This window comes from Eretmochelys imbricata, chromosome 2 (genome assembly GCF_965152235.1).
Source record: "Eretmochelys imbricata isolate rEreImb1 chromosome 2, rEreImb1.hap1, whole genome shotgun sequence".
NCBI classification, from domain to species: domain Eukaryota; kingdom Metazoa; phylum Chordata; order Testudines; family Cheloniidae; genus Eretmochelys; species Eretmochelys imbricata.
Window position 1 is genome coordinate 16,254,936 of NC_135573.1, and position 25,156 is coordinate 16,280,091.

General features: G+C 43.2%; 1 protein-coding gene across 1 annotated transcript in view; it reads right to left on the reverse strand.

Moving 5' to 3' along the window:
- Positions 1 to 25,156, reverse strand: part of TG (thyroglobulin) — a 209,669-nt gene that overhangs the window by 80,625 nt on the left and 103,888 nt on the right. Inside the window, exons 36-41 of the mRNA XM_077811405.1 lie at positions 24,896 to 25,030; positions 23,114 to 23,278; positions 22,323 to 22,545; positions 18,661 to 18,754; positions 9,411 to 9,570; positions 1,770 to 1,969 (exon numbers count right to left, since the gene is read on the reverse strand). Coding sequence (XP_077667531.1) covers positions 1,770 to 1,969; positions 9,411 to 9,570; positions 18,661 to 18,754; positions 22,323 to 22,545; positions 23,114 to 23,278; positions 24,896 to 25,030 — 977 coding nt within the window. The remainder of the gene's footprint in view (positions 1 to 1,769; positions 1,970 to 9,410; positions 9,571 to 18,660; positions 18,755 to 22,322; positions 22,546 to 23,113; positions 23,279 to 24,895; positions 25,031 to 25,156) is intronic.

The window sequence follows — 25,156 nt, forward strand, 5'->3', positions numbered from 1 at the left end:
GTGACTTCAGTGCATGTGTCTCATCAAATGTCCCTTGTCTCTATCAAAGTTCCACTAGTTTAACTAAAGGTGGAATAACTGACTTAGTTATTGCATGCAGTGTAGTTCTAGCCATGTTGGTCCCAGGATATTAGAGAGACAAGGTGGGTGAAGTAATATCTTTTACTGGACCAAATTCTGTTGGTGAGAGAGACAAACTTGTCCAATAAAAGTTGGTCCAATAAAAGATAAAGATAAAAGGCTCCATCAAGACTCTTAATTTGATTTAAATCTTGGTCCTATATATTTCTTAACTCAATTCCTTACCTCATTAAGCTAAATGGATATTAGTCAGGTTTAAATAAATCAGAGTCCTCTCAGAGTTTTGCACTGGTTTAACTAAATCAGTTTTCAAATGAATTTGTTAAATCTGTTACAGAGCAGACACTCACATTTCCTGTGCTCTCTCGGGTGCAACTTTCAATATAGATAAGGCCTTGGTTATGTCATACCTCTCAACATGCCAAGATCAAAATGTGGGATTCAATATGTGACAAAGACCATAATGAGGGGGACAAAATGATTCATTCAGGAAAATTAAAATGCTTAAAGGGATTTATTCATTTCATGAAAGTAACTCTTGCTAGAAACTTAGTTTCATGATTCCTTATTTCTGGCATAATGAATATTCACCCACCACCCCCCCAAAAGTGAGAGAACACAATATTCATGTTGAACTTTGGGACTAAAATAAGTAACTTTCCTCAAAAAGAGGTAACTTGGAGAGGTATGGGTCTAGTCATAGTTGAACTCACTAAAAGAAGAAATAAAATCAGTGCACTTTTAGGACCAGTGCTATTTCTGCCCTTTGTTCGCTCAGCCATTTGCAAATTCAATTATCCATTTTGTATGGAAATACTGCAGTAATTTTACATGCAAATCAACTGCACCTTTAAATCATCATTGTTAGTTTTAAGAGTTAACTTCAAGTTAAGATGAATGGGGACACTTCTTTTGCTGTTTCAGAGTAACAGCCGTGTTAGTCTGTATTCGCAAAAAGAAAAGGAGTACTTGTGGCACCTTAGAGACTAACCAATTTATTTGAGCATGACACGGTATGCATCTGATGAAGTGAGCTGTAGCTCACGAAAGCTCATGCTCAAATAAATTGGTTAGTCTCTAAGGTGCCACAAGTACTCCTTTTCTTCTTTTGCTGTGTAAAACAGTAGCACATGCAATCCCTGTCAGCACGTTACTGTCACAATCACAAAGACTAGAAACTTCCTTTTTAAAAAAAGTGAAAATTAGAATGTGAATCGGTCATGGGACTGGCAACATACCTCAAGGACGATGGATCCTTCAAAGAGGCCGGATGTTTGGCAAATCAGCTTTGTAGTCTAAAAAGTGCTGAACAGCAATGATATTTGCAGAATGGAAACTCTATAAATTATGAACCAGTTCTATGTATATACGCACATGAAAAACCACAGTGACAGGAATCAAAATGTCAGTTTGATTAAATCAGTCACTTAAATGGGTCTTACCATGTGTTTGTAAAATGCCTAGCACAAGGCAATCCCAATCTCAGTTGAGGCTGCTAGGTGCTATTATACAATAATATATTTTAGTGAGGCTAAAATAAAATAATAAAATAAAATAAAATAAAATAAAATATATAATGCAGATATGTATAAAATAAGACCAGCAAGCACACTCCCTAGTTCTGTTAACATTAATTCACGTCTTTTCCATTGGTATCCACTACTAAGATACAGAGGAATGGGACTCACCATCAGCAATGCCCTCTTGAAGAGATTCGAATCTGCTGCACCTGCAAGTAGGTGGATGCTGGTAATGTCTGCCCCACTACGATCAGCTGCTATTGAAATCTGACTTGGATCTCCTCCAAAGCTAGCAATGTTCTTCTGCACCCATTTCAGAGCCGCCACCTGATCCAGAAGGCCCCAGTTTCCACGGGCCACACTAGAACCTGTTAGACGAAATGGGAAGAGGGCCATTACTGCTCTGCAAGCAGACATGAAATACATGCAAGACCCTTGAACATTTAAGTGGTGGAATGATACATTTTTAATATCAGGCCCACAGCTTATAGCACCTTCCTCCATGGCAGTCACTGTACAGACAACCCCCTTTAGAGCTGCCTCCATTACAAGAGATAAAAGGAGACAATTTTCAGTGCTCTGTGCCTTATTCCGTAGGGGCTCAATGTAACCAGTCATTAAAAGCAACTGGAATGTTTCTGTTGACATCAGTGGGATTTAGACTGGGCACTGGATGTCAGAATGGGAGCCCTGGAAACAGAAATCTCCCCTACCGAACAGGTTGGGCACAGACCGTGACCATGTAAGCTTTTCCATTTCAACCCCGGTGTGGGGGCATCTTCTCTAAGGCCTGGTGCACACTTACAATTTAATCTGACATAGCTGCAGTGCTCAGGGGTGTGAAAACCCCCCGCCCCTCCCGAGCTCCAGAGCTACGATGACCTAATCCACAGTGCAGATGCAGCTCGGTCGATGGAAGGATGCTCCTGCTGACCTAGCTACCATTACTCTGAGGGCCGGGGTGTGGGTGTTCCTACACGGACAGAAAAAAAATTCTTCCATCGCTGTAGGCAGCACCTACACTCCAGGGTTATGACGGCATAGCTACGGCATCATACTTGTGCCGCTAGAGCCCTGGTAGCGTAGACAGCTTAAGAGCTCGGCTGCATCACTGTTACAACCAAGCCTGGGGACCCTGTGGTTATTCATTATTTGTTTGGCACTGGCAGCGTACTTGGCCCTGTACATGACACAAAGAAATGACGTGCCCCAAGGAGCCTAGGATCTAACAGACTCAGCTGAGGCAAGTTGCAATGGAGAAGCGTCACAGGGCAGTTCTTCAGCTACCCAGTGAGCAGCATCGCCTAGCCTGCTTTCGTAGTCTCCTACTCACAAATATGCAGAGTGTTTCTTTTGCATCATGCGTACCCTCAATCCTCAGTTTCCAAACATAGCAGGATGTAGCACAGGTGTACGGTAAATGGAATCTCCCGAACAGCTTTCGTTCGTCCTCCAGCTCACCCACTGAGCTCTTCCCAATTATATCTCCTCCCAGTTACCGAGCCAATTGTCTCATTAGCCCAGCAGTTACCACCAAGTGTCAGCCATCCCCACTAGAAACAGGTTGTTTGGCTCACACTAGTTAAGTCTGCACCCTTCTCTGGGCTACAGCAACTTCAGTGCCCAGGGTGCTACAGCCAGCACACTGTCACAAGGAGCCATGGGATGGTCTTCACTTCGAATCCCCCCCCCCCCCCCCCCCCCCCGCACACACACACACTTTATACCACTTCCACTCTGGGGGTGCAGAAGGCATTTGGTTGGGAGGCCCAGATGTGGGGGAGGGGGTGAGACTGCAGCTAGATGGAGCAAAATAGATGAAAGAGGATCCCCAAGTGCAGCATATCATAGAGAGACCATATTAGGAGGTGGAGGGGATAGGGAAGAAAGTGGGTGAGAGATCAGAGGGGCAGGCGTGAGTAATCCCATAGAGAACACTGGGAACCCTGAGGACAATTCAAATTGAACTGGGAGACAGCTACTGGACATCCATATACTGGAACTATGTAATTTACAGTTTTGTGTACTGAACCTTTAGGTTTCTAGTGGTCTGCTACACACTGATGCTGTTTTGTGTTCAGTTCAGATGCAGCCAGGTATGGAGGGGACACACACTGTGCTCTTTGGGGGAGACTTAGTGTTGCTTTTTTTTTGCTTTGTGTTTTCCCTCATTCTAAAATAAAAGTCATTTAGATTTAAAGTATACGGGAAAACAAAGACAGAAAGCCTTTGAATGTGATGGAAGACTGGGGGAGATATGGTCCCATTTCCCAGTGCAACAGAGCAGTAACAGTAGTGATAATAATACATAGATCTTATCAAGTGCTTTTCTTCAGTAGATCTCAAAGCACTTCACAAACAAGGGCACTATCATAAACCCCATTTTACAGATGGGGAAACTGAGGCACAGAGGGGAAGTGACTTGCCCAAGATCACCCAGCAGGTCAGTAGCAGAACCAGGAATAGAACCTAGATGTCCTGAGTCCCAGTCCAGTGCTCTAATGTCTATAAAAGGAGGAATGGAGGGGGGGAGGTGTTGAGGGCATCACTGACAAGTTCTGCAGCAAAGTGGAGCCAAGCACATGAGATGAAATCCTGGCTCTGTTGAAGTCAATAGGAGCTTTATCGCTGACCTCAATGAGTTCAGCATTTCACGCGTTCTCTGGCAACGTTCTGGAGATGATTGGAAACAGCAGGCTAACAATTAAAACACCAGGAGAGCAGCAAACTACGGATGAAACTTTTCTTCAAAGCCTCTGTGATATATTAATAGCATGTTCCACTCTGCTCCAAGAGAATATTAACAAAAAATATAAAAGTTGCCAGTTTATACAAAATGAATAAAACGAATGGCTTTTCCAGCTGCATGGATTGCCATGAGAAAGAGGTTTTTACTTAGTAGTAACAACAACACACCTCTCTCTTTCTGCAAATGGAAAAATCACGAATGTTGTTCTGTTTTCATTTTATATCTGCCGGCTGGGACTTTTCTGTCTCAACGAAATTAAACCAAAAATCTACCATCCTCTATTAAAAAATAAAACAAAGTACTACAGTATTTCCCAATAATAACCCAAAACATTACAGCTTAGAACAGACACATTGCAGCTATGAATTCTACAATTACAGGAGGGGTGGGGGTTTTGTTTTTGTTGTTGTTTGTTTTTAAACTATAATAAGGAAAGGGCAGCTGAGCTAGTTGACCAGCAAGTTATAATACTATCTACAGACAAATGGCCAAGATTTTCTAAATTGAGTGCCTCAAGTTAGACTTCTCAATCCATATTTAGTTACGTAAATAGGTAGCTTCATCTTCAAAATGCCGAGTATCTGCAGTTCTCAATACTTATATTCTTGTAGCATCTTTTCCTCCTGTACCCATCCTGTCCAGCCCCTTGCCATATAAAATTACAACCCTCTGGATTCCCTTGCACCCCCTTACAGTCTTCTAACTAAAATACAATATGTATTTTAATACAACCCCAACAAATACATCACCTCTGAGTTTGGCCCCATATAAATAATGTAAAATTCATGTTATGTCAAATTCACCACTCACAGCCCTTTTGGAAATGAAAAAATCTGAGAACATTCTAGTACCATACATTCCCCAGGACTACCCAAAGGACAGCCAACCATTCAACAGTGCCTGACAGTAACCTGATATTTTAATGCCAAAACCGTCCCGCATTTAGTTTCCCAATGACACTGATTTCTAAGAAACTGGAACTTAACACAATAAAAGCAGAAATAAGCAATTCCTTGTTAAGTATCAAAAAGGAAGTGAAAATAATTGTTCATTGCCTATGACTTTGCTTCACAATAGGCTATTTATATTTACCTACCTGTCTTCAAAACCTTCATATTCAAAACTAGAAAAGCTTTAAAAGGAGACAGAACAGCCAAGAATAGCAATCTAGGTGAAAATATTTGTTCCTTCCATTGCCAAGACCAAAATAATGTATCTTTAAAATAAGGATACATTTAAAAACACTCAGGGGAACAAATTAGTAATGGAATATGAAGCCTTCTGGTTTGTAGATCAATAGTTCAAATCCAACCCTGGCCAATAGTGACTAAAGCTCTCCTCTTGTAACAGTTGTCCCCCAACATAATATAATGAGGTGCTTCGATACCACAGTGATGGGTGAAATATAAGAATCAGAATAGAATAGAACTTTAGTGGTCTCAATATAGTTCTTAAGGGTGTCTAAACCACAGCTATTGGCCCCTCTGCTAAGAATGACAAGGACTGAATGAGCATGGAGACTAGAATTTCTTGCCTATAGCCATGTTTGGTTGAGAGACAATGGCAGAGCAATGGGGAAAGCTTTCACTGCCATAGCCTGTTCTATCGATAGAGATCATCAGTATCCAGAGCTGTCAATTCAACACTCAATTCACTCATTTTAAATACTGCTGCAAGTTCATGAGAGCTCACCTAAGGAAGTGAAATCCATGTAAATTCTTTAACCACAGAGATAGGCCTAGCCACTAGTACAATGAAAATACTGCAAGGGGAATATGACCAGTTTCTTTTGTCTTGGCAAGAGTCAGATGGGCTGCGGAATGTATTTAATGAACCAAAGAACTCAAGCAAAGGATTTATGCACCAACATTTACTGTAGTTAGACCGAAGACCCATGTCCACCAGGAATTGTTTTCACTACTTTGGTGGTGGGCCTCGATATAAATCTTATGAACAATCTATTCGGAGACAAAGCACACATGCCTGAGGAACACAGAAGAGTGAAAAGAAATGGGTGTCAGGACAAAGATGACTGTGCCAAACACAGGCAGTGACTTTAGTTACTAAGACTCCATTCCTGAGAACACTTATAAACGGGCTTCACTTTAAACATCTGAGTAATCCCACTCTATCAAACTTAAAGGTAAGCACTAGCCTATTTTCGTTGTCAAACCACACAACAGATAATGGATTAGGTTTTTCAGATTTGTTCAGTTCTAACCACCCCAGGTGTTCTTTGTATCATAAATGAGGAAAGTTGTTTAAACAATATTTTTTTTTTGCCTACATCCAGACATACCTACAACAGTGCCCTTTCAATATGTACAGAAAAGCAGGTGTAACCCATATCTGTGTTTTCTCTACACTCAAAGCAACCACCACGTGTATATACCCATGACCCACCTAGCCCTAAAAGAGCTCTGCCACATAAGAGTCAGGAATAACTGCAGAGCTAACAATAGAAAAGGCAGCTTTTTTGTTGCAAGAAAATTACTAGCTTTAACCCATTTGTTCCTGAGTTTGCAATTTATGATAAGGAAACATCAAAGGATCCAGAAGTTGCCTTTGCTTGGAGAATCAGAACCTTCGTTCGTGGTGTTGGGCCCCTTATATGGCGTTTTAATATTCACACTTCTATATTTAGCGAGAATCAAGGGGTGAAAGCCTGGCCCCGTTGCAGTTAATGGCAAAACTCCCATTGACTTCAGTGAGGCCAGGATTTAATTCAACAAGTACTTGAAAAGGAAAACCTCCCAGAAGTTTCTATTTGGGCTTTGTGTGTGTGCCAGGCAAAAGTTCTTACGGTATCTGAAGCAGCTGGGGACCCTTCACTGTAATTTTCTGCAGCTATACATTAGAGAAAAGCACCTTAGGGAGTCTGCATTGTGCTACAGAAAGGTAAAGGGTAACTACAGTAGTGGCAAAGTTTCTAACTGTAATGAATGTGTGAGCTCTCCCCAGACTAGATCAAAGTGTGCCATTTTGGCCCTGGCCTGCAGTGAAGGTGATGAGGAGTTGCCCTGCCCTCAGGGGAAATAGGAGTGATTGTATTCAGGGAGCTCCCCATGCTCCCCACTGTGCAGGAGTTGCTTCCCGGTCTGCCTAGGCTGCTGTGAAGTGTCGCCCCACCTCCTCCCTGTCCCCTTTGGGCCCCCAAGCACCTCTGAGCTCTCCCAAACGCAGAGATGGTACCAGTCCCTGCCCTGTGAGAACTGGACCAAGGGGCTGGGGGAAGGCTCCTGCATTCTGTCTGCCAACACACCCACACACAGATCAGTCACTGTCTCTGTGGACAGCTGCAGCAGTGGCAAAGAACGCTACAGACGCTGCTGTTCACTGGTGTCTAGGTGGTGGGTTTGTGCACTGCCCCTTTTCTCCCCTGGAGACCCAAATTCTAATTCCAACTGGAATACAGGTGAAAATGGACTTGAAGGGTTCGTCCAAGTACCGAGAAGGACATCTGACCACACCACAATGCTACCATGCAATATTCAGCCCAGCTAACAGACTCCTCTCAGGAAGAAACTAAGATAAGACGAGCTGGGTTGAAGGAGGTTAGTGGCAGATGTGTGGGCAGTGCTGCATAATGGAAGCTTGCACAATGCCTATCTACCCTGTCTAGCTCTAGCCAATATGAAGTGTCAGTTTCATAAGCATCCGGTTCACAGAAAACTAACCATAGTGATACTTTCCCCAGATGCACCCTGCCAACCTCAGACCAAAATGCACAAGGAGTTTGCAGTGTGTGGCTCTCAGGTGGCTCAACTAAAACCAGGCATTGCTGGGGATGAGCTCCAAAAACATCTGACACCCTAGAAGGGAAATGCTGCTGTAACCCCGCACCAGGCAAAACTCAGCAGAGTCACTACACATGCAAAACTCAACCTCAGGATCATCAGAAGTGTCATGTGGCAAGGTGCAGCGGCCTTAACTAAGACCAAAGGGAAAGAATTAGTTCCCTACTCAGATCCCCACAGATGCATAGGATAGATTATTAATTAAGCAGTGGTGGGGACTGAGGGTCCAATGAAGAAATCCAGGAAACTCTAGAAGGCATGCAGCAAGGACTCAAAGGTACAGTATAAGACCAGGGATATAAACAGTGTTCTAGCAGCCAGAGGAAAGAGGGGCCAGAACTCCAGACTCAGTTGTTGTTTTTCCTCCCCTCATCCCTTTATCCACCCCCTATTTAAAGACAAATAAACCTGCCAGGCAAATAAGCAGAAAGAAAAATATTTTGTAAGTGTTTAAAATGAATCTAAAAGACCTAATAAAAGCCAAGCCAAACAGCAGGTACCTGCACTGCTGTCAGACAGACATAGGTAGGTGCAAACGTGCATTTGTGCAGGCAGACCGGGTACTTTGTCCGTGCAAGGTATGCACCTGTTTTCTGGAAATTTGGCCAAACAAGCCATTTATTTATAGGAATCTGGATCAGCAGGCACTGGGAAGCAGAAGTCCCCAGCATTACAGATCATGATGAGGAAAGTTCCAAACACCAGAGTTATGAACTGACTAGTCAACCACACACCTCATTTGGAACTGGAAGTACACAATCAGGCAGCAGCAGAGAACAAAAACAAAACATAAAAAAGCACCAGTACAGGACTGTGTTAAATGTAAACTACTAAAAAAATAAAGGGAAAGCAGCATTTTCTTCTGCATAGTAAAGTTTCAAAGCTGTATTAAATCAATATTCAGCTGTAAACTTTTGAAAGAACAACCATAATGTTTTGTTCAGAGAAACAAACAACCTCCATTCCTGAGGTTCGTAACTCTGAGGTTCTACTGTACATACAAACATCCAGGATTTTATCTGTAAATAAAAGTCAAGCTGCTCTTTTGAAATGGGATGATTGCTTTGTGCCCCCTTTTGGCTCATGCTACTCTCCATATCCCTTTGACACAACAATCCCGACTTTCCTTGGATGTGTCTTCCAAAACACTTATTCAAAGATTCCGGCTTATGAAAAGGCAGAACACACACACACTTTGGAAGCAAACATTGCAGAATGTGATTGGCCTGCAGTTCATAGATTCATGACAGCGTACAGACTTACCAGTGCTAAGGAAGCCGAAAACTCCAACACGGTAACTTGCAGTTACAATGATGATATCGCTGACAGAAGCTAGGTATGATCCGTCTACGACCGTCCTCCCTTTCTCACCCTCACCACTCACACCATTGTGGAAGAACATCAGCACAGCCATGTTTCTGCCCTGTAATGATCACAGACAAGTTAATGCAACAATGAGTCTGTCTGAGAATGAAAGCAACTGATACTCCTATGGCTATAGTCTCCTTCAGGTCATTGCTGTGAACCTGATTATCCTCTCTTCTGAAACATTCCAAGCAATGCAAAACTGCCTGGCAATGACACTGATGATTGTGCTGTATTCAAATTCAATAAAATCTGCAAAATTTCAGTTTTTCAAAATTTCAAAATTTTTCAAAATTTCAAAATCTGCACTGCTAAAAAAAAAAAAAAAGACACTGAGGAGAGGAGAACTGCCTGACTGGCAGCAGCCCTAGAATTAAATTCGGTTTGTTGACTGGTTACCAGTCCCTGGAATGGACTATGTGCCATTAAGCTGAATCCAGCCTCCTAATCATAGGGCTTGTCTACATGGGGATACTCAGGAAAGTTAATCTGAATTAACTCAAAATGAGAATTTAAAGTGGATAAATTAAACTGTATTAAACCCCCATGTGGATGCTCTTATTCAGAATTAAAGTGGCCTGAATTCAATTTAGCTTATCTTCCAAAAAGTGCATTAAACTAAATCAAATTAAGACCACTTTAATTCTGAATGAGAGTGTCCACAGAGGGGTTTAACACAGTTTAAATTCACGCCTTAAATTAATCTAGATTAATTTTCCTGAAGGCAGGTCTACACTTAAAAATTACTTCAGCATCACTCTGCTGTTCAGGGATGTGAAAAATTCACACCCCTGAGCAGTGCAGTTAAGCGGACCTAAGTCCCCTGAAGACAGCGCTAGGTCAATGGAAGAATCCTTCTGTCAACCTAGCTACCGCCTCCCAGGGAGGTTGATGTATCTGTGCCAATGGGAGAATCCCTCCCGTCAGCATAGGTAGTGTCTAAAAAGCAGCATCAGCTCTCCCTAGGTCCTCTCTACACTTGCTACGGAATAGCTACAGGGGGACTCCCTCCTGTTGAGGCTGCACTGCTAAGGAGCAGAGAGGCCACCACAGCAGAACAGAAACAAGAGTTGGCCATGTGGTCTCTGCAAACCCTAGTGGACATCAAACCCAGTCAGGGGATGGCTCACCTGAAAACTCCATGGGATGAGTCTTTTGGAGTTCTCCTCTCTTTATGGCTCCCTTCAGTGGGCTTTTTTGCATGAGGTTGAAGCCTGGCCCTAATGTTAGGAATTATTTTCTGATATGCACCCTCAATTTTCCATTCCTCAGTTTCATCCCATTATTATATCCCCTGGGAACTTCCTACATCATTCTCCATCCTCCTCTGCTCAGTGAACAGGCATAGATTTTAAGGCCAGAAGGGAACATCATGACCATCTAATCTGATCTCCTGCATGTTGCAAGCCACAGAACCTCACCCACCCACTTCTGTAATAGACCCATAACCTCTGGCTGAATCATGATTTAAAGACTTCAAGTTACAGAGAATCCACCATTTACACTAGTTTAAACCTGCAAGTGACCTATGCCCCATGCTGCAGAGGAAGGCAACCCCCCCCCCTCCCCGCAACACACACACACCAGGGTCTCTGCCAATCTGACCAGGGGGGAAATTCCTTCCTGACCACAAATATGGTCATCAGTTAGACCCTGAGCACGTGGGCGAGAACCACCGGCCAGACACCTGGGAAAAAATTCTTTGTAGTAACTCAGAGCTCTCCCCAACTCGTGTTCCATCACCAGCCGCAGATCAGCTACAGGCCATGCTCATCATACCGTCCCCTCCATAAGCTCAGTCATGAAGCCAGTTAAGTTTTTTTTTTCCCCCACGGGCCCCCTTGGAAGGCTGTTGATTAGAAACCTTCTGATGGTTAGAAACCTTCATCTAAACTTCTTGATGGCCATTTTACATCCTTTTGTTCTTATGTCCACACTGTTGCTTAACTTAAAATTTTTAACTCCTCCCACTCCCTGTGATGTATTTGTAGAGAGCAATCGTATCTCCCCTCAGCTTTCTTTTGCTTAGGGTAAACAAACCAAGCTCTTTGAGTCTCCTCTCATAAAGTAAGTTTTCCATTCCTCTGATCATCCTTCTCTGCATCTGTTCCAGTTTGAATTTATTTTTCTTAAACACTGGAAACCAGAATTGTACACAATATTCCGGAATTTCCCTTTCTCTACTGGAAATACTGCGCCTGATGCATCCTTGGACTGCATTAACCTTTTTCATGGCCACATCACATTGGTGGCTCATAGTCATCCTGTGATCAACCAATACACCCAGGTCTTTCTCCTCCTCTGTTGCTTCCATCTGATGAGCCCCCGGCTTATAGAAAAAAATATTGTTGTTAGTTCCTAAGTGCATGACCATTCACTTTGCAGTATTCAATTTCATCCCATTTCTATTATTCCAGTTTTCAAGGTCATCATCCAGATCTTCTTGTGTGATATTCCGGTCCTCCTCTGTATTGGCAATACCTCCCAACTTTGTGTCATCCACAGATTTTCTTAACAGACTCCCACTTTTTGTGGCAAGGTCATTAATAAAAATGTTATATAAGATAGGTCTCAAGACCCAATCCTGAAGAATCCCATTAGTAACCTCCCTCCAGCCTGACAGCCTTTAGTGTTTTTCAGAGACAGGCTGGTGGTCTGTACACCAGCACCAAAACACATCTGGGGTTTGTTTTTGCCTGGAACTAGGTAGCCCTGGCCTCTGCTGCTGTCATTTTCTGAACAGAATTAACTAAACAGGACGATCCCATTTGCACAGAAGAAAAAGGTGGCTGAGCATCTGTTTCCAGCAAACGTGTGGCCATCCGTGCAGGAGGATACCATCACAGGAGTGTCAGTTCCCAGAAAAAACAGAGGCCAGGAGCAAGTAGCAAACTGCCCTCAACTTTCTCTAATTGTTAAGGGGTGACCCTGATTTATGAACTGAAAATGTGTTGCACCCTCCTCTGTCTGGTGGAAAGTCAGTTCAGACGTTTGTTATTATGAGCAAAGTAGCATCAAGTGTGACTGGGAAATGTGCTGCCTTCATCCAGAAGTGCTGAAAAGTGCTGTGTTCTCTGAATCTTCTGCATCTTCTTCTCCAGAGAAAGTGCCTAATTCAGACTGTTTCATCCCCAATGTCCCATTCAGAGAATTATGCAGGTCCTGGCCAAGGAATTGGAGGGGAGGAACAAAGGAAGGAGAGAGAGCGGACGTGAGGGTTTGTCTTCACTTGAAAATCTGGTCTAACACACACCACTTTGCAGAGTCGTGTTAGCTAACACAATGTTAAACATCACAGGGACAAATCTTACATAACATCATGTCAGCTGGTCATAGTGGTTCCAGTAGAGATTCCCTAGAAACGGTCCCAGTCTCGCTGACTCCTCAGTTGTGTTTAAAGTCATGTTAGATAACATGACCTAATTTTCTAGTGATAACAAGAGGGAAGGAGAAGCGATGACGGGGGAAAGCAGAAGCTGTGCTAGCAGATGTGGAGCACCTGACTGAGAAGATTCAGCCTTCAAGTATTGGGGGTAAACAGAACGCCACCCATTCTCCGCATCTGCCCTACAATACACAAGGTTTAGATACACTGGCTCCTTTTCCCCATGGTTATTCTGCACAGAGAAGTGGCAAATTCCCCAGCTGGTTTGTCTTGCACATTAATCCAACCTTTTGAGAAGCACATGGGATAATTTGGGTAGTGATCCCCTGATGAGCACAGATTTCAAGCACAGAGCTACTGGTTCTTAGTGCTGTCATCTAAAGCAGATCTTTATATTGAATTGTAGCAACCACTAATCATCTCTCCTTCACTTTTTGGAGTTAATCATTTCAGGAGGATGCTACCATATTTTTATATTAAAAATGAACTATTCCATACAAAATGTGAGATGTGTTGTATTGTCCAGGTTCTTATTTGGTATCCAATTAGTTTTATACTATATATTGGCTATCTAATAATTTTTTTAAAAAAATTGGGAATCTATCACATTCTTTATTCTCTATCCGGAGCTACAGTCAATTAACCAACAGAGCCAAGACAGGTGGCAGCTACATATTAGGGCAGAGAGAATGTAGGGCCTGGTCTAAAGCCAAGTGAAGCCAACCCTTTCCATGGACTCTAAAGGCCTTTGGTTCACACCAAATTTGGACCATAGGTGGAAATCTGGAGTAACTCCACTGAAGTCAATGGCGATGCTCCGTTGTAAATGAGAGTAGAATCTGGCCTATTACATGCAACACAGAAGAATATTACAGAAAACACTGCACCGAACTGGAAAAACTGGCCAGCAAGTTCCTCACACGCACAACGCTAGCACCAGCCAGGATTGCCATGTGGCTGTTGACCAACATTGTTTGATCAGTTCTGGTTTTGCATTTAGGAATGACACATGGACGGTCAAACTGTTAGCAGTAAAACACGCAGAGAGACTGAGACAAGCCTGGCACAGCTAGTGGGAAAGGTGCCTTTCAGTTCACCCAGGGGAGCTGCTGCTGCCTAAGGACTCAGAGGGCATGCCCTTGTGCTACTGTGCAGGGTGCACAGGCCCAGTCATCAACTGGAGTCCATACTAATTGGCTCTGTGCGCTGTAGCAGCTGGCCGTCAGCTGGTAGTCCCAATGGGCCTGATCCTGGGAGCAGAGGGTGCTCAACATTTCACAGGAGCAGATTTGTGCCTGGCACGATTGGGCCCAAAATGAAGCCTCACTCTCATAAAAGAAAGAAAGAGAATGAGTTAGGACTAGCCAAATTTTTACACCAGTGGGTCCTTTGTGCCCAGTGCCAATGCCAGGGCTGTAGGTTCGTGAAGTCTGGACACCTCTGGCTCCAGATCTCAACTCAGGACAGGATAGAATAGACCTGACCCAAAAGCCAGGAGCAGAACCCTCCTGAATTTCGGGGACTAGGATGCGAACACAGATCTGAACTCTGCAGTTAAAGCTCACATACTACGGTGATGGGCAGCAGCATAAAACTGTCTTTGCCTTCCACAGCTAGGCTAGGCATCATGATCGACCTGAGCCTCGACACCTTTGGTTTTCATGAAACACGGAAAATAAAAGGCAGTTCTGACAGGCTATCCGGAGTTCAGAAATGTTTTCAGTTATCCTCTCTGCTCCACTGCAAGGCATTTCAGAAGGGGCTTGGCAGGAGCATTTTAACCCTGACAGAACTAGTCGAGTTCCAGGATGTGTAACAGTCCTTAACAGGATTGCATTAGGAGCTGTGCACCACACTGACAGCACAGTAAGGCTGGGAAGGTGAGGAAGATTCTTCCCTGAAGGGTGCACAGCCGACATTAATCCAACTCTTTATTTAGGCCAGCAAAATGCTACCATCATAGAATCATAGAATCATACAGTATCAGGGTTGGAAGGGACCTCAGGAGGTCATCTAGTCCAACCCCCTGCTCAAAGCAGGACCAATCCCCAATTAAATCATCCCAGCCAGGGCTTTGTCAAGCCTGACCTTAAACCATCCCTCTGCTTGAGCTGCATCAGGCAACCCGAGCCAAAACCCAGCCCTGCTTTGCTAGTGCGACAAGCGAGGATGGTTACTGGCAGGAAAAGGAGCTCAGAAATACCATTTGTACGTGGAAGTTTACGTGATGCACACAACTGTGTGTTCTGCTTTCTGGGCACCGAAGCTTTAAATGTTAGAGTCGCTTCCCAGCTACAGGAGGAAGCTCCCATTTTGTGTTTCACTTCAGATGCAGCATGTTACTGTGCAAGCCACTAGGCTCTGTCTCTCTCCAGGGGACATCATATTGGTTGTTGTTGTTTTAAGGTTTTAAGGTTGTTCTTCAAGACTGAAACTATCAGCTATTGCTCTCTGCACATGGGTAAAAACAGTTTACCACAATAAAAAGCATGAAAATGACAGTCTGGGGCATATTATCCTGTTCCCACTTTCTGCTGTAAAAATAAAGGGCCTGATCCTTCTCTCCGTTATATCAGAGATACCTATGCAACATTCTATTGACTTCAGTGAAGCTACTTCTGATTTGCACCCATATGAGTGAGAGGAGTATTAGGTCCACAGACTCACTCTCTCTCAAAAAAAGAGCCCACTTGGATAGTTGGGGTTGTTATAAACACGATGCTTTCAAATAAGCTCCTGCTCTTCTGAAAGCAGCAGCTAAAGGGAGCTGGCAAGCTTCCCGAGACGATGACCTGAAGTTTTTACGAAGCAATGACTTTGCACAGAAAGTCGATAATCTGGCTTTGCAGTGGGAAAACAGACTGTTGGCCACTTCTAAAAGATACAGGAAGTTGCACTCAAGCAGCTCAAAGAATACTGAATGCAGAAATTCATGCTTATCCATTATGCACATTCCTATACCAATACCTAGGCCCCCCAGTCCCTGTTTACTCTCTTGTTAAAAGCTCAGCTAGACTACCTAGGCCAGTGGGAAGGGTTATTTTTTACTTTTTATAAAGATGAACTTAAAATTTTCAGTTGACAGTTTGTCTGAGTGCAGAGGCTCCCATGCCCATTTTCGGAGAGGAACACTTTTGTGATCCGTGGGCTGGGGCATAAATTTAGCACTGCTGACTACGCTCAATCCACAGCAGACCTTCCACCGACATCAGTGGGAGGTTTCCACAAAGATCAAGGGTAGATTATGGCCCGTATATAGTAACTAAACTGCTAGTCATCATCACTATTAGCTGTGTGGCATTCAGTATCGCCCCCTGGGAAAAGAGTCTTGTTTTTAGGAACACTGCTATTTCTGCCCTTAGTTTTTTTCTTTTCCCCATCCTCTTTTCTCTCTCCCCCTCTCTCTTTCCCTGTCTTTGGCCAGCTCTACACTGCAACATGTTGTTGGCATAACGATGTCAGTCAGGGGTGTGACTGACATAGCTATGCTAGCAAAACCCTAAGTACAGACACAAAAGAGAAGAGTGCATCTGTCGTTGGCATAGATAATACTGTTCAGGGAGGTGGTGCTACTGTGCTGGCAGAAAGCCACCTTCTGTTGATACACGCTGCATCTACACGAAAGAGCTGTGCCAGGATAGCTATTCCGATATAGCAGTTGTGACAGATACAACAGTTTCTTGCAGTATCTTTAGGAGATCTTCCTGCATTAAGTTTATACATCATTGTGGGACAAGGGTTGTATGTGATGACTGCAGCCCTCCAGGAATTAAAAACAGCTGGAGGGGGGTGATTAGGCAAATTGCCTCAGTCAAATTGTAATGCCACCAGAGAAGTACCACCACCTAGTGAGGCTCACATGTATTGGTTCAACAGACAAAGACAGGACTTTTGGATAAATAGCCTGAGTTTAAGCTGACTCGGAGCCTTCTTTCTGATCCAGCAAATGGACAGGACCTGCTGTCCAACGGGGGCCACAGATCCTTAGGGAAGGGTTGAAAGGATGACACCTGCCAGAGCCCAAGACTGGAGTTGGTGTGACCTCTGTAAAGCAGTTTAGTAGGCGCACTGGTTCTTTTATTGTTTTTTTAATATGTATTTTCTGTAATGCTTTAACTTTAAGAATAAACGTACTGACTTAGAAAGGGCTGTGTATTAACTTATAACTTGTAGCAATTGCAGTGTTTGTGGCCTCTGAAGAAAGAGCAAAGTGCAGCTGCTGGTCTGTTGAGGAAGACTGGCTTGCCAGGGATATCACAGAGTAGGGAGGGAACTGTGCAGACTGGACAAACCCCAGTAAAGAGGGAGAGACACATGGGTCTCAGCCGAAGACGTGATGGCTGAAGAGCAGGGAATCTAAAGTGGTGGACCACGGTGGAGAAATACAGATGTGATTGCCCCGAACTGTGACAGCTGTATCAGCAGAGCCTGTGTAGTACAGACTAACCCTTTGTGTATCTCCTCCTCTGCCCACTCGCCTTTCCTGCTCTGCAAACCTACTGAGACACAGCTTAGCCAAAGCACAAATAACTATACTGTAAGGCAGAGTCCTGCACTGGCAGGAGACTGGACTAGGTGACTTACCATTGCTAAAGCTTCTCCAGCTCTTACTTCGAGGATGCTAATGGATACCACTTTAAACACTTCCGCTTATCGTGGTTAAAACCTTTTCAAATGATTCAACTGTGATGCTAGCAGACCAGCTGCCAAGGCCGGTAGGCCTCACTTAATACTGACAAATGCACAGCTGAGAAACAAAAATATGTTTATAAAAATATGTTTATTGTTTTGACGCTGCATGTATTAATCCTATTTATAATCTCTGTATCCCATGCTATAAGGCAATACTTAAGTATTTGCTCTATAACTATAAAAAGGTTGTTCTGAAACCATAACTCACCAAACAGGAGAAAAAATTTCACCTAATGCAAAATGCTGGATTCCTACAGAAGGTGTTATCTCCTGCCCATCAGGAAGGACTACTGAATCCAATTGGGCCATTGTGGAACATAGACTTGGTCAATTGCTGCTCCCCCACCCCACACAAAGAGATTACATGCAGAAACGCTCGTCTCATCAGCTTGGACTCTAGGGAAATGAGAATAAAAATTCCTGACCAGAAAGAATTAGGGTCTTTTTATGCAGTTTGGACTTTAAGGGACAAAGATTCCTGAACATAAGCAAGAGATCCCCAGAAGTAAGATGAGTTAGCCCTAATGGACATATAAAGCTGGCATATTTCAACAGCTCTATCACCACCTGAAACCTGCAACTCATTTGTATGGGCATGTTTATCTGTTTTAACTTCATAAATAATTCTAATTTCTTTTTTCCTAGTTAATAAACCTTTAGTTAATGTATTACAGGATTGGCTACAAGCGTTGTCTTTGGTGTCTAAGATCTAAGGTGCAAATTGACCTGGATAAGTGACTGGTCCTTTGGGATTGGAAGCAACCTGAATATTTTGTGACCTTTGGTGTAAAGTGATCACCTACCACAGAGTCAAGCTTGCCTGTATAGCAAAATAGACCAGAATGCCCAAGGGGACTGTCTATGACTCCATGTTAAAGCTGTATAGTGCCTGAGGACATCACATTTGTTACTCAGTTGGTGAAAACTAATTATAGAACTCTCAACCAATTTGGGGTTTGTGCCCTGCATTTTAACAGTCTACCCTGAGGTTGGTATTCTCACTCATGGGCCACTCCAGACAGCATGACAACAACATTTTGCTGCACCATGTTCTAGTAACTCGATACTTACAATGCTGGCAGGCACAAACACATTCAGGTACAAGCAGTCTTCACTGACAGGAGAAGATTGGTGCAGTCCATCTCCAGGTTGCCAACAACTAGCCCTAAAGATACAGGCGGTGTTAATTTTGGCTGACAAACCAGCATTACTTTTGTACTGTTGCAGCTTGTTTTATTTTGAGCTGAAGTTCAATAAAATAATTTTTTTACCCTTCAACAGCACCGTTATATCTGTGCATCTCAAACACATTCCTAGCATCCATCTAACAACCCCCTTGGGAGGCAAAGAAAGGATATTTTTATTTAGATTTAAAACAAAAAGGATGTCTATCCAATGTTAGAGGTGTCCTAACAAATCATTAACAATACAATAAATACAACAAAATCCCAGCAGCATTCAAACAGTTCTTTCAACAGAAACTCAATCAGCCAGACACCTGCAGACACTCCTCTCCATCCCTTCATCATCACAGAGAGCATACTGTCAGCCCTCTCCAAAAACCCCATCAAACAAACGTCTTTTGCGTGTGTCGAAAGGTCACCACCATTTGGGCTATTTTGGACTAAGAGGAATCCCACATACTTAATTGCAGCCACATCTGTGCTGTTTAACCCTTTACAGACTTACAAATTTAATAAGAATGGAACTGATAGGGTTCTATAGAAACTACCCTAAAAGCCTATGGAATTATCTCTAAATTGTTTATAAATTGTCTGACAGAAATCAATATTAGGGATGTAATTCGCTATTAAATTCTTCAGGGTGGTTCAAATATATTACAGAAAAATTATCGTCTTTTGTTAAATTCTACAGAGTTTTCCCACAAGGGAGCTGTGTAGCACAACAAGGCCATGCAAGAGTTTAAAACTGAAAAAGCACATTGAGTTGACTTTGCAGGGGAAAATCTGGGTGGGCAATATACGCATTCCTCAGGTCAGAACATGGGCAGGACACAACCCTAATGTGCTTATTCATGAAAAACACCATGGTTGGATTTTTTAAACAATCACAAGTAATCAGAGCCTCATGTTTACATCTCATCAAAAATACAGCAACTCCAGCACCAGAATTCCCTAACAAGATACAAGAGAAGCGGTTTCGTACTGACGCAGAGGAAATAGCGCCACCTACTGAATTATCATAGGTGCTGCACCAACCTGCTGTTTCTTGGAGATCTGTTATCCAAGGATGACCCAGCTCAACCGTGATAATAAATATATATGTGAAACTGTCTCTCATATCAATAATGTTGGCCTCCCAATTTGATTTTTTGTTATAAAGAGACAAAAATATTGTGCTATAATGATTTACAGGCCCTAATAATGATCTGCATTATTACTTATACCAGGAGACCTGGCAGTTTAAGGTCTGTGTGATTCTCCATGGCAATCCTCCTTGCATCTAAACTTACAATTACGAACAGTGCTTTTGATCTTAAAACAAACAACAAAAGACAAAGGCTGAGATTTTTAAAGTCACCTAAGGATCTGGACAGCCAGTTCCCATTAAAATTAATGGGAACAAGGCACCCACGACCCCTCAACTGCTTTGAAAATCTCAGCCAAATTCTTCGCGCTGCGGAAAGAGATGATTTTTAGATGGAGGCAGTAGAGGCAGATAGCCCTTCCAAACAAGTACTGCAGATGACTGTACACATCATTTTGGCTGCAGTCACCAAGAATTGATGCTGTATATGTTACTGCAACAGTTTGTGTATATCAACCATATATAATCACCGTGCACCTGAATAAACAAGCTGCATCTCATTAGATCCCTTGAGCATCTGTCAAGCTGCATGGCTAATGTGGTTACGCTGCTGACACCCACATGGCTCAGGTGCATGTTGCAACACAAGACCACCAAACGCCAAGCGCTTTCAACCATCCACAAAAGAGTCTCTGGTTGCATTCACTTCTTGAGCGTGTTATTTAAAGACCTTGATAACATAGATCTGAAGTACTGGAGCTATTACCTGTCCCTCACATGGCTGGCACAGGTCTGCTCTTGATTACTAGCCTCACGGGTCTTGGTCAATGGTTTTTAATTCTTGGACTCTCTCCCAGAAAAGGTCAGCTGGGGCCCTTCAATGGGTCTGTCCATGTCCCTTTTACGTAAGTACAGAAGAATGGCCATACTGGCTCAGACCAATAGCTCATCTAGCCCAGTATCTCACAGTGGTCAATGCCAGATGCTTCTGAGGGAATGAACAGGGCAATTACCAAGTAATCCACCCCTGTCATCCAATCCCAGCTTCTGACAGTCAGAGGTTAAGGGACCACCACAGTATGGGGCTGCTTTCCTGACCATCTTGGCTAATAGCCATTGATAGACCTATCCTCCATGAACTTATCTAGTTCTTTTTTGAACCCAGTAATATTTTTGGCCTTTACAACATTCCTGTGTTAGGCTTCCTCCTTTGTTTTTCTCCATCTACTAAGACAAAAGTCTGCTACTCTCTGTACCAGCTGGGAATGATCACTTTTGCTCAAGCGAAAGTTCATGTCATGTGGCAATCTCATAAGAACGGCCATACTGGGTCAGACCAAAATTCCATTTAGCCCAATATCCTGTCTTCTGACAGTGGCCAATGCCAGGTGCCCCAGAGGGAATGAACAGAACAGGTAATTATCAAATGATCCATCCCCAGTTGCCCATTCCCAGCTTTTGGCAAACAGAGGCTAGGGATGCCATTGATGGACCTATCCTCCATCCTCTCATTTCCTCCTATGCCAGCTTCCTGTGTGTTGGTGCAGCATGGCTCAGTTTGACTGGTTTTAAGTGTGTTGTACGGTGCTGTCTATTTTATAGAATGTAGATGTTTTGCGCTAGGAACCCCTTTAATAGTTTAAATAAATATATATCTACTTTCATGACATTTTTGGTTTTGTTGCATTTTTTTTAACTAGTTGCCCAAGTTCAACACTTAAAGATTCCAGATGCATAGGTATTTTGTACAACTGTATTAGAATCTCCTGTCTTTCATTAATCAATTTATATCTGTGACAGGTCACTTTGGCTCTCCTGGACTAATGATAACTGGCTTCACACGACAAAGACGAATGAAATCCTGCAAGGTAACGTGCCCAATGCCCACCAAGCCCTCCTCTCACTGAACATCAGTCTGTGCATTACAAGTAATGTTCAGAATCTTGTATTTTACTCCCACCATTTCAATCAATGTGTTTTTACAGAATTTTAAGGCTAGGAGGGACCCTTTTGATTATTTAATCTGACTTCCTGCATAACACAGGTCAGACAATTTCACCCAGTAATTCCTGCATCTAGCCCATGACTTCTATTTGAGCAAGAGCCTATCTGTTGGATTCAATGAGTTAAAAACCAATCACCTCAAACTGCATCAACCCCCTCCAGATCTCACTAAGGCTGAAATACGAGAGATGTAGGGGAAAAAATTAAATAAAATGGAAGCAGCACTAATTTTGGAATCTCAGTATTATTTATAATATACTATACGGTGTACAGTTAAATACAACTTTTGGGCAGTGTGTAGTGTAGGGTAGTTTCTGTTAGCACCTAAATATAATCATTTATCAACATATCTAGTCATTTATACTATGCTCATCATTATGGTATCTGAGTGCCTGAATGGGTTTAGATCATCACTTCCAAATAAAGACATCAAAAGACTATTCAACAATGCGCCTTCTCACCGAGCCATAGTAGCATTCCAGGATTGCAGCCAGGTAAAGGGCTCTGGAGGATGAAACCGGTTCTCTGCTATCGGAGGTACTGCATATGGAATCCCAAAAAACTGACTAACATTTCTCCACTCAGAACCAACTCGGATTACTTGGGACCTGCCAAGCAAAACTCCATGGGATGGAATGTACACGGATGAAGTTAAATCAGGTGCAGAGATGGGTGCAAATGAATCTATTTGTAGAGGGGGGAAAAAGAAAAAATTGTTTTCCTTGGAAGCTTAAATCTCATTTTCAAAAGGGATTTTAGGCACTCAGGAGCCTAAAGCTCTTTTGAAAATGAGATTTAGGCTCCTAAATCAGTTAAGAGTTGCTGAGGTTAGCAACACCTAAATACCTTTTAAAATCTAGGCCTCATGGATCCTGTCTTTTTAAACATTAATGGAACTTAGGCTTCTAAGTAATTTAGGTACGGATGAAAATTTTACTAAATTATTAGAGATTTACCCTCTTTCAAAGTCTTTTTGCAGACCAAACTTATTGCACCCCACTGTTGTGATACAATATCACAATGATGAAGATTTTTGGCTTCACCATGAAAGATATTTTGGGAGGTGTTCACATGCTTTTTTGGATGCAGAACAACCACCCCACCCAAACTGGGACCATCCCATACAAATCAGATGGGTGACAACTCTATTGCTTTGCTTCTACCAGATACTTCACCATTCTCCCATCTATCGGAACAGCCCCCAAGCTTCTATAATGGAGCCTACTTCAATATGGTACTGCCTTGCACTTACCTCGCCTCCAATAGATGTAAGTCGCTGGCTCCTTGAGTAAAACTCGACAGCTGTGGCCTTGAAGGCCATGTGTGCATATATGTGTATCAGGGTAGAAAATGCATCGTATTGCTGATGGCTGGATTTCAAGAGTAATCACTGTGCAGGACTGGTTCTTTGAACAGGCTGTGGAGAAAGCAAGCAAGCAAGGCAAGCAGATGCCATGTCTTTTGAAAATATCGAGGGTGACCATATCTCCCCAAAGGAAAATGGGACACCACCTGGCGCTAGTCTGAGCCCTTCCCCCCACAACACGGGGCTGCCCCGAGCTACTCACCCAAGCCCTGCCTGCCCCCCCCGTGTGAGGCTGGGGCTGACTTGAGCTCCATCGGCCCACCCCCATGAGGCTGGGGAAGCCCGAACCCTGGCATCGCAGCTTGCCCTCCACACATTCTCCACACCCCGTTTTTTGGCAAAAGTGGGCATTTGTCTCATTTTGCCAACTGATCCAGTCAGTCAAAGCAAATGGGACGAATGTCCATTTTTGCCCGATGGTTGAGCTTAAAAAAGGGACTGTCCCGGCCAAAAATGGGACGTATGGTCACCCTAAAAATATCAAACCTCCCAAACAATTTAAGAGGAGATTTTTCAAAGGCACAGAGGAAAATGAAGCTCCTAACTCCCCCTGACTTCCAGATGGAGCTGAGCCACTGCCAGCCATCTTTTGCCTTTGGAAATCACTCTTTCCAATGGTTAAAAGTATTTAAAAAAAATAAAATGGAAAAGCCCAGTAGTGCACTGCAGCTCGGAGGTATAATTCCCAGCTCCAGTTGACAGATACGCACTAGTTCTGATCGAGCTAACACAGTAAAATGAGTGTAGCTGTGGAAGCATGGCTCGAACCAGGAACCTAAGTATGTACCTAAGAACTCAAATGGGCCTGTATGCGGGTGGCTACCCCAAGCCACCGCCCATACTGCTGCAGCCACGCTGCTATTTTTAGCACATTATCTCAATCAGAGCTAGCGACTGTACATCTACCCAAGCTGGGAATTACAGCTCCAGCTGCACAATAGGAGGGATGACACTGCAGAGAGAGAGAGCCTTCTGCAGCAAATGGAAGCTTTTACTCAAACTCAGAGCTTCCTCTTCTCATATTAGCCCCTCTCCCAGGGCTTGTTGGGAATAAAGGTTTATTGAGCATAGGAAGTTAGAGAGAGAAGACTTTGATATACTGTTTAGTAGGCCTTCCCATTGGGGAGATTTGTCCCTGATATTCAGGCCCAGCTTAAACATACCTTTGCTAAATTTCAACCCATTACTCCTAACTATACCTCCCCCCGCCCCCTTGTGCCATCCTAAACAGTTCCTGGAGCCTTCAAAAAGTTGAAAGTAGTGGTCACATCTAGTCTCTTAGTCAGTTTTTAGCCTAGCTACACATAGTTATCTTTTAATTGTTACTTATAAATTAATCCCATCAGCTCCTCAAACAGTTTTTGTTGCTGTTCGTCAAATTGCCTGGTGGCTAGTAGATGCTAGAAGGTCTCTGAACACATGAGGTGTCAAAGTTATCCAAAAGCAGCTGAAAAGTATGCCACTTCACCAAATGACTCTCTGTTAGGCCTTTCATTAGGTAAATTATGTCAGGTCCCTCTTCCCAACTCAAGTAATGCTAGGGTAGTGTTATTAAAAAAAAAAATTGGTTGTTCTCAACAACATGCTTCATTGTCATAAGCCAGTACATCATGTTCTACAAAGCCAAAGAAAACAGCCATCTTCAATATAAGAAAATCAGTTCCTCACCTGACAGACAAAAATCTCTAGCAGTGGAGAAGTCATCAGAAATCTCTCTGCTGACTTGTGCAATGTCAAAGTTTAAGATGGACGGATCAGTAAGTACTGAGGAGGCATCCAAGAGCAGCCAGGAGTCCAAAGGCACTATGAGACAAAGCATAGGAAAACAAACAGAATAAGCAGACCAGCACAAACTTCAGAGGGAATAGCTAGTCAAGGAGGAAAAGCGGTGTGGTGCATCAGCAGGCCTTGATTTACCTTTGGGCTGAC